The sequence below is a fragment of the Brassica napus genome, unplaced genomic scaffold (assembly GCF_020379485.1).
Source record: "Brassica napus cultivar Da-Ae unplaced genomic scaffold, Da-Ae ScsIHWf_724;HRSCAF=1049, whole genome shotgun sequence".
NCBI lineage: Eukaryota > Viridiplantae > Streptophyta > Magnoliopsida > Brassicales > Brassicaceae > Brassica > Brassica napus.
Window position 1 is genome coordinate 2987 of NW_026016776.1, and position 9553 is coordinate 12539.

The 9553-nt window shown below is 35.3% G+C and overlaps 2 protein-coding genes across 2 annotated transcripts; both read left to right on the forward strand.

Moving 5' to 3' along the window:
* Nucleotides 1-2570: 2570 nt before the first annotated feature.
* Nucleotides 2571-4126, forward strand: LOC125605206. Its single transcript, XM_048775152.1, has 3 exons — nt 2571-2973; nt 3207-3304; nt 3789-4126. The coding sequence occupies exons 1-3, from the start codon at nt 2730-2732 to the stop codon at nt 3840-3842; spliced, it is 396 nt and encodes a 131-aa protein (XP_048631109.1). The 5' UTR covers nt 2571-2729; the 3' UTR covers nt 3843-4126.
* A 366-nt stretch (nt 4127-4492) lies between these two features.
* LOC125605205 (WD repeat-containing protein 75-like) lies at nt 4493-8631 on the forward strand. The gene is made up of 16 exons (XM_048775151.1): nt 4493-4756; nt 4834-5019; nt 5216-5389; nt 5472-5880; nt 5944-6062; nt 6145-6222; nt 6394-6534; nt 6625-6669; nt 6758-6924; nt 7007-7085; nt 7170-7246; nt 7316-7445; nt 7536-7668; nt 7748-7914; nt 7993-8155; nt 8233-8631. The coding sequence occupies exons 1-16, from the start codon at nt 4637-4639 to the stop codon at nt 8445-8447; spliced, it is 2403 nt and encodes an 800-aa protein (XP_048631108.1). The 5' UTR covers nt 4493-4636; the 3' UTR covers nt 8448-8631.
* The last annotated feature ends 922 nt before the right edge of the window (nt 8632-9553 follow it).

The window sequence follows — 9553 nt, forward strand, 5'->3', positions numbered from 1 at the left end:
CACACCCTAAAACATGTAAAAAAAAAGGCTGAGGTACATATTATAAATATATAATAGACGATAGTTCCATAATCATAGGGCTTACATTTTCGTCTATTAGAACCATCTGAAGAGAAGAACCAAATTGGGGATTGCATGACTTCCACGTATGAAGCACTTTCACATGAACTCTCTATGCAGATTGGAAAGGCTTAACATCACTTAGATTGCTGGTTTTGATTATGGAACCCATAAGTGTAGATCACGGTAGACAGTTTGGAGGTTTAGAATGGTTATATTTGTTGTGTTTGAAAGGCTATTTATATACTTCATTATTTGGCTTCTAGAAGTGTGAATGCTCTCAAAAAACTTAACTCATAGACAGCAAGCTATCCTTGATCATATATTCAGAATACACGCAGAAATATGTATTAGAAAGCATGTAAATTTGGCTAACAACTTATAAAAGGTTAGATGTCAGGAATAAAACACTAAAAATAACCAAAATACCTACTTGTTTCCAGCCAAATATCCAAATACCCAATTTTCATGTTAGTGTTAGGTATTTAGTTTTACATTATTTAAATTTATGTATTGTATATTATTTTTAGTTTTGGATTTTAAATATTAAATATTAAATTTGGATTTTTAATTTTTATATAATTCAAATGAGAAGTTAACCCGTAATGATCTGAACCGAATTTTAACTAAAATTTATAAATATTCAAATCGGGTATAAATCTCTATTAAAATACCAATATCCGAATACTCTGATTCGAACCCAAACGTTTACCTTCAGCTTTAAACATACTTAATTAATTATTCATAGCATGATTAATTGGACTGTGTTAATTCTTTTAACCTATGCTATTTAATTAAGCATATACTTAAGATCAAACAGTCATATAAGAAAAGAAAAACATCATATATGACAAAATACAAAAACGTTCGGTGGTTTAGTGGAAACAACGCACTCTCCTGGTCCCATACCACTGGTTCAATCTATTCCCAGCCCGTTTTTAATTTGTTGTTTTTTGTTTTTTCCGTTAATGGTATAAACGTAATTTCTTTATCTTCTTCCCCAGTCAAATTAGGTTACGCAGAAAAGAGTTTTACAGCCGCCATTGTTTTTTGGTGTAGAATCCATAGTACCAGATTTTAACCTATAGAAACCAAAAAAGTAAAAAAAAAATTGATGATTTTGATTTAGTGGCCGATTATGAGAAAGATAGCGGTTGTAAGTCACCATGAATCTCATATCGAGATTTCAAGAATAGAACTGGGTTTTTTTCAAAAAAAAAGAGAGTAGAACTGGGTTTCTGCTACTGGGTTAAATCCTGAAAGTTTGAGTATTCATCAAAAATCAAAAATAATAATGTACTGATTTCTGTAGGAAGAAAGATAAAAAAAACGTAGATATAGTGGAAAGGGACAACGGCAATATCTCGTTTGTTGGAATAAAAAATTTCAAAAAATACATAATTTAATTAAAAACATAGCTTAAAAATATTCTAATGGCAGATATCTGTAAATATTGTTGAAACAGAAGGGCACCTCAAAAAAGGGTCTTCTGTTTTAATAGTATTGATATACGAAAACATGTGCTTCTTGTTTCTTCTTTCACATAACTTATTCTGATAACATAATTCCACACATTTGTTGCGCTTGTCCCTCTCTATTAATTGATACATATATTTTTTTTTTTAATCTTGTGTTACAAGAATTTTTTTCATAATAATTATTAACTTTCTCAAAAATTACTTACTTTTCAGATTTTTTTCATTGAAGTTATCTCTTTAACTGAACTAAAATTGTAGTAATCACCGCACACAAGTACACTATTTTCTATCTTGTAAACCTTTTCTTGATATATAGAAATTTCAACTTCATATGATAAAGACAGAAAAGTAACTAAAAATTGTAAAAGATAGAAATTTGGTAAGCCTTTCTCAAAAATTTACCGTGCTAGTTATGACCGATTTGATAAGCTAGAAACGTCCTACAAAAAGCAGAGCTTTAATACCATGAATTTTATTTACAGAAAATTATATCAAAATTTTCTGTTTTACTTGTTAAACTTGATTTGAGATGTTAAGACAAAATTAGCAACGAATACTCTTCTCCTTCCATCTCTTCGCATTTTTACAAAACAATATTATGAACTTTAAGAGGTTTGACAAAACTATAAAGAAAATTATATAAAAATATGACAATTTAGTTGAAACCAATCTCGTTTGCAAGTTTATATTTCAATTACAATAAAAAATTCTTAGGATATCAATCATTTGCACAGTTAAAAACTTTGTTCACACAATTCAGTTTTCATATGTCTATTCTTATTTTCACTGAAATTTTGATTTAAATATTAATAAAATGATAAAATGTAATTCGAATAGTTTAGTTCAAAAAGAGCGTAATTATTCAATTAAAAAAATAGTTTCAGGTTATTTTTCAAAATTGTAAGGAAAATTTTGAGAGACTAAAATTGAAAATATCAGAAATAAAATATAAAAAGTTAGGTGGAAAAGAAAAAAAAAGAAAAGAAAAGAAAAAGAATGAAAATATGAACTGTATGTTTGACTCTATGGTGAGTGTGAAAAGTAAAGTACATTTTACACTTGAAACACGGAGAGAGGAATCTCTATCTCTCTAGAGAAACCGTCTTCACTTTCACTGTCTGCAACTTGCACAACTAGCACATCCTCTTCTCCCTTTTTAGATTCTTGTCTGAGAAACTTTCCCACCTCAAGATGCCGATCAACAAAGACCCATCAACACCTCCTCCGGTCATCGGCAAAATCGGTCCTTACACTGTCTTCATGACTCCTCCGGCCACTCCAAAACCACCTGAATCTCCCGCCGCCGTCTCTCAGAAACCCAACCTTCCACCACCGGTTCTTCCACCGCCGCAGCAGTTTAAATCGGTGGCTTCCTCTGAACAGGACGGCTCGGTTTTGGGGTTCTTCAAAAACGCCGCCACAAAGGTTCAAAATGGTAAGAAATCTGAGGAAAAAGTCACGGATCTTGCGTTTTGAGATTGCCTTTAACTTTCTTGATGATTGATGAAGAAATCGATCTAAATATTATATATTTGTGAGGTAGATTAAGGTGGAGAGTATTGCTAATGTACCATGGACTGTGGATTTTCATGCTGTTTCTGTGTGTTTGGTAAAAGATTCTAACTTTGACATTCTTGTTTGTATGGTGCTAAAACCATTTTACTACAGCACATTCAAGCGTGGATGATCATTTGGTGAGATGGTTTGGGTTAAACCAATCTAAGTACCAATGGGCTTTGGACGAGTACTACGAAGGCAAAGGATCTGTAAGTTTTCCTTTCATGAATCTTTCTGTGTACTAGTTTCTATATTGACTTCTTTGTTCGATTTGATTCATCACTTTATGTAGTTAACTAGTTAGTTGGATAACTTTATTTTTAATACTAAACATTTTGAGTAAGCTTTGTAGCAAAGCTAGTTAAATGTTTTTTTTTTCTTTGCTCTTTAGTTCTAGTCTTGCTTCTAAGCTAATGAACACAACTGTGGAAGGAACAAAACATATCTTCACCCAATGGTGAATATAAAACTGGCGATTGGTAGTCAAAAGCGTCATTTAATTCGTTTTGGACTTACTCTAAATCTAATGAACACATAAATGGTGAATATTAAAACTGGTATTCAAAAGTGTCACTGATTGGTTTTGGAGTTACTCTTTTTTAGACATTGATTGGTTGCATGTGTTCCTAAAAAGCATATTGTGTTGTGTGGTTAACATTCTTCTTTTTATCTTCTTTTGCACTTAAACTTCAGGAAATGAAGAGCGTGAAATCAAATGAGATGCCTGGGAAAGTACAAAGCGTATAAGCAACCATATAAATCAACTTCCTCTCCCTTTGGCCAATCTCCAAAGAAGAAAGATCTGTTTTCTTCAGATGATCAATCATTGATTCCATTTTAACCTTAGATATCTGTTTTGGTATGTAGCTCTTTGTAGTGTTTATTTAACAATGGTTAAAATCTCCAAAGGAAAATGGAGTTGCATTGATCATTCGGTTTGCTGTAAGTTTAATCACATTATTTATTTCAAATCTTATCATATGTATGTTATTATGTCTCAATTCAAACAATTATTATTATTTTCTATCAAAGTAGAGCTAGTGATCAGGAGGGTCAAATTATTATGTTAGTTGATTTTTGTGCATATTTGTATTGTATTTCATGAAATAAGAGTATAAAGATGCATTTTCATCTCACTAAAATAATTTTTAAAAACATTTATATGCTTCTACTAACATTTACTTAAGGTGTTTCTTAAAAAAAAAAAAAACTAGTTTTCTAGCATTTCTTGATTATTCAGAATTAGTTTTGTAAATATTTATTAGTGCTCATAAAAAGCCCACTGGTCCTGACTGACTTAATGACAATAATAGCCCAATGCTTCCACTTGGTTTGGTAATTGGTCCCAAACATTAATTCTCAAATGTCTTTAACATTTCCCGATTAAATTAAAAAATAAATAATGGAATGTAATAAAATAGAAAAATCGAAAGAAACATGAATAAGGGTTTAGGGCTTTTAAAAGAACCAAGTTTTGCGCGTCTGCCTCCTTCTCCTTCTACCCTGAACCTCCCTCCGCCTCTCCTTCAACTTTAGCAGCCATGATTCGCGGCGGTAGAAGCCACCTGACATCACCTCCTTCCTTCTCCAACGACGCAAAGAAGCTCCTCGTCTGCACAGGAAACACCGTCTCCGTTTTCAGCGCCGCCACTGGCTTACAGGTTACCAACTTTCCCACCACCAAAGTCTCTTCCTTTCCGAACAGTTTATTCAAAGGTTTCATCTTTTTTTTGTTTAGATTACTTCCCTTGAAGGTCACACAGCTCCAGTCACGACTCTTATTGTCGTCCCTGCCTCGACCGCTGCTCAGAAGATCCTCTCTTACTGCTGGACCGCGTCTCTCGACGGTATGATTCGTTACTGGGACTTCTCAGGACCTGAGCTTCTGAAAACCGTTGATGCCAAAGTTCCTATTTACTCTATGGTTAGTCACAAAGTTTATTACTTTGGCTTTGATAATCTCTGTGTGATGTTAAAGTTTATTACTTTGGCTTTGATAATCTCTTTGTGATGTTAAAGTTTATTACTTTGGCTTTGATAATCTCTTTGTGATGTTAAAGTTTATTACTTTGGCTTTGATAGTCTTTGTGTGATGTTGTTGTTTCTGTTTTTTTTTATAGGTCATTCCTTCTCTATTGAGTGAGCCTCAACAAGTAGATTCTAGTAAGTTAGTTGCTTATGTTTCTGTTGAGGATGCGAGTCTGGTTAAAGAAGGGTCCAAGGAGCTGCGTGGACACATTCGAAGGTTTGACCTAGCTAAGGAGCGTCTTTCTCGTGGAGATACTTTGAAAGAGGTCAGCTTTAATGGAGTTTTTTAATCTCATTTTTGGAGCGATTATTATGTTGAAATCGTTTTGCTTTTATCTTCTTGTGTAGACGGAAGAGCCAAAGTCTATAGTTATCTCTCCCTCTGGGGAGTTTTTCGGAATCCGCCACAAGTGCAAAATCCATGTATGGGGTGTTCCTTCTGGAGGAGGGTCAAGGAACGCAGTTGCCAAGAAGATGACGTTGCATCACACTAAGGTTATCAATGCTTTTGCCTTTCATCCCACGGAGAGGATCATAGCCGCTGGAGATGTGACTGGAAGAGTGTTGATTTGGAGAGGCTTCGGTAATAGAAAGCTTGCATTGGGTAGTCAGAAGAAGAGTGTGAGATCAGTGGTTGATTTGGACAACCCTGGGGTGAGAGATGGGGATGATGCTGAGTCTTGCACCACGTGGCATTGGCACTCTGCTGAAGTTAATGTCCTTAACTTCTCTTCCGATGGAGCATACTTGTATTCAGGTGCGTCTGAGTTATTTTCTGATTATTAACCTCCTGAAAGTGTGTTCTTACTCTCTTCTCTAGGGGGAAGGGAAGGGGTGCTTGTTGTTTGGCAGCTGGACACGGGGAAGAAGAAGTTTTTACCAAGGATAGGGTCTCCCTTGTTGTACTTCATTTGGTCTCCAGAACCAACTCTTTCTTCCGTAAGTCGAAGATTGCTGTTTCAGTCTGATCTAACTCATAACATGCTGGAAGCAAATGTTTTACTGATAGCAAGAGCTGCAGGTTGTTTGTGCAGATAACCAGATCCATTTGCTTAAAATGCCTTCCATGGAGATCTCAAGGACCATTTCTGGAATCAAGGTTCGTCTTAGAATCTGATAAATTAAACATCTTCAAACCTTGTCTTGTTGGTTTGCTCAATAGTTCTATTCTTCTTGAAATCCCCCAACTGTTTACCCTTGTCTTCTAGTAACCTTTGTTATATCTTCCTTTGATTTGGCATTGACTTCAGTTTGTGTTTTTGGTTTTCAGCCTCCCCCATCATTGCCTAAGATGTATGAAGGCTTGTCTAGTACTGTTGCTTTTGATAGATCTTCTGGCATAGCTGCGCTGTGCACAGAGAACTATTGTGTTCAGCTATACAATCTCCTTAATGACCGTGGAATTTCAGAGGTTATTATCTTCTTTTCCACGTTGTGTTGTCCATTAATTATCATCTATAAGCTGGTATGTGATAACGTAAAATTATTATTGTTTTTGCAGGTTCAAGTTTGTGAGAGAAACCATCAACCAGGTGATGAAATCACAGTAAGTACATTTCATGTTTTATTTGGTCTTTATATGTAAAAGATTATTATTGTTTGTTTAGTTGACTAATTTGGGAATATGGTAACAGGTTGTGGTGACAGCTGTTGCTCTCTCCCTGGATGGGTCAGTGATGAGTACAACCGAAGTGAAACTTCCGGAAGATGGCATAGGAGGCTTAGTGTCCCTCAAGTTTTGGGAGTCTGAACCAGACAACAAAACTTTCACCTTATCCACAATCGTATACGAACCTCACAAGTAATCAACTTATCCCTCTGCTAATGTTCAAATATTTATTTATCATCATCACCCAATATTTCTCCTTCTGTTTATCTTACAGGGATGCTGGTGTCTCAGCCATTGCCTTCCACCCTACCCGTTCCATGGCAGTTAGTACATCCTTTGGTGGTGACTTCAAGGTAGTTCTAAAAACTGATTCTATATTACATCTCCCAGTGTATCTTTTATAAAAACTGTTATTGATATCACTTTTGGCGTATCAGATTTGGGTTTGCAACAGCGACAAGAGCCAGACGGATAAGGACTCTAGCTGGATATGTCATGCAGTTGGCTCTTACAAGTAATAGCTTTGTCTGTGCATTAGGAATCAAAATGATATATTCTTATTCCCTTTTGAATGATTTTTCAGGAAGAAGCCAATGACTGCTGCTGCTTTCTCTGGGGATGGCACTGTTCTGGCTGTTGCGGCTGAGAATGTTATTACGCTTTGGAATCCGGACAAGAACATTCTCTTGTCTGTCTTAGGAGCCACTCTTACGGTAAAAAAAACTTGTACAGTTTCCCATCCAAGAAAAGTTAAAGAGTCTTTCTTATAAAGACTGATGTTTAAACCTCTCAATGTGTTACAGCCAATCACAAAGCTCAGTTTCGTTGGGAAGTCTGAGTTCCTTGTTGCTGCATCAAATTTTCCAAAACCTGAACTATCTGTTTGGAATACATCAAAGCTGTCTTTATCATGGTCTTATGAGTTACGCATAGAAGGTAAATCTTTTCTTTAAAACCTCTTCTTGAAAGTTCTTGTTGTGCGTTTGCTTAGTAAACGTTTCTTCTCGTTCTGCAGCTGTCACTTCTGCAGTGGATTCGTCCAGTTTTGCTGTCTTGGCTCTGGTCCCAAAATCTTTCAGAAAGAGTAAATCTAAGAAGAATATCTTCCGCGGTAGAGATGGTGCCATTCTCTTGTTTAACGGATCAGATCCTAAGCCTGTATCTATATGGACCGTAATGAAGGTATGACACAAAGAGTTTTAAATGGTAAAGGAGAGATTGGATGAAAACTAACGAGTGAAACCATGTCTGCATTTGCAGGCTCAGGGAGGATCAATCTCATTTCTTGAAGGAGACAAGTCTCAGCTTCGTCTTGCATATGTAAATGGAAGCCATGAGTATGTTGTGTTCGACCCCAACAGTGATGACACACATGAGCGCAGCGCTATCGACTACGAGGGTCTTGTTGGTGACGAAGAGACAGGTAAGTTCAAAACATATCAAGAAGGAAACTTTGTATTAATTCCCTTTATTAATGGAATATATCCTCAATCTTTTTAGGAGATTTTGGATACACATCGCTGTACGGACAGTTACCAGACTATGACAAGAAGAGAAAGGATGATGCTGAGTCGTTGGCGACACCGTTTGTATCGTCAGAGAGACCGTGGGAAACTATATTCAGCGGTTCAACACTAAACTTCCCGCCTCTTCAGAAGTTATGTGGTGAGTTCTTTGAGTCACTAATGGAGAAAAGTAACTCTGTTGTGGAGTGAGAGAGGCTTTACACAAACTTAGCCACAAAGAAAAGGTTTTGTAAGGTTTTAGGATACAAACTGAACTCTCATTTTGCATCAGACTTTGGTGAGCAGTCTTTGTATTTTTCTGTTTTCTTAGTGCAATTAATATAAATCAAAACAAGAACTTATTTTTAATACTAATTTATTATTTTATTACAAATTATGAAAGTTATTATAGTAACGATTTCATGATTAAATGTTTTATGTGAAGAAATGAGTTCTATTTACATCATACTAAATCATCTCCTATTAATTTATTTTAGATGATAGGAAAAAATATTCTTACTTTAGACGTTTTAGTATAAAAACATTAATAAATCTTTAATTGGATTAATGTAGCTTCCCTCTCCCCATCCAAAAAATGTATCTCTTGGCTGCATGTGTATGGTTTTAGTTTGGTCTTGGCTAAACATGTTGCACCCAAGTTAACAGCTCTGAGAACCGGGGATTAATCCTATTAACCAAACGAAATTTGCAATTGCGACTACACTGAGAGAGTTTCACCTGGAGCTTTGGTTTGAATCGAAGTCAACGTGGTTTGATGTGTTGAACCATACCAAATGGAATAGACACGGAACAAAAACTCTTTGGGGGAGGTTTTAGATTTCTCAATGATTTGTAAAAGCGAGTCAGGTGTTCCTAACCCACAAGAAAGAAACTATATATTCCAAATATTCCAACAAGCATCTTGCATTATTAAGTTGGCAATACAAAAATAAATTAGTTAATGATTTATGGTTTTAGGCTTATCTATAGGTTTTTTTTGGTGGTCCGACATGTTGAGCTAATTATCTTATAGTATATTTGCCATTGGGACACATAACTTTTATTTTTTTATGTCCACATGCAAATAGGACAATAGTTTGTAAGGTTTGTGTTCCATATTGGAAAAGCTTTCTACTTTTATTTTTATTTTTTGGTAAAATGAAAGCTTTCTACTTTTGAGAAGATGAAATATCATTGTTTATTCCTTCAAAATTAAACACAATATTTATCCAAGATTAAAATGGAAGGTTGAAAAAGGAGTGGCTGCCCGCATAGCTGTGATCAAGTAGTAGGTGAGGTCTAGGAATGTGTTACTA

Coding starts and splice junctions, on each gene's coding strand:
- LOC125605205 (XM_048775151.1), top strand. CDS start 4,637: ATGATTCGCGGCGGTAGAAGCCACCTGACATCACCTCCTTCCTTCTCC. Junction 6,063..6,144: donor CAGAACCAACTCTTTCTTCC/GTAAGTCGAAGA, acceptor CAAGAGCTGCAG/GTTGTTTGTGCAGATAACCA. Junction 7,086..7,169: donor CCTTTGGTGGTGACTTCAAG/GTAGTTCTAAAA, acceptor TTGGCGTATCAG/ATTTGGGTTTGCAACAGCGA.
- LOC125605206 (XM_048775152.1), top strand. CDS start 2,730: ATGCCGATCAACAAAGACCCATCAACACCTCCTCCGGTCATCGGCAAA. Junction 2,974..3,206: donor CGCCACAAAGGTTCAAAATG/GTAAGAAATCTG, acceptor ATTTTACTACAG/CACATTCAAGCGTGGATGAT. Junction 3,305..3,788: donor ACTACGAAGGCAAAGGATCT/GTAAGTTTTCCT, acceptor CTTAAACTTCAG/GAAATGAAGAGCGTGAAATC.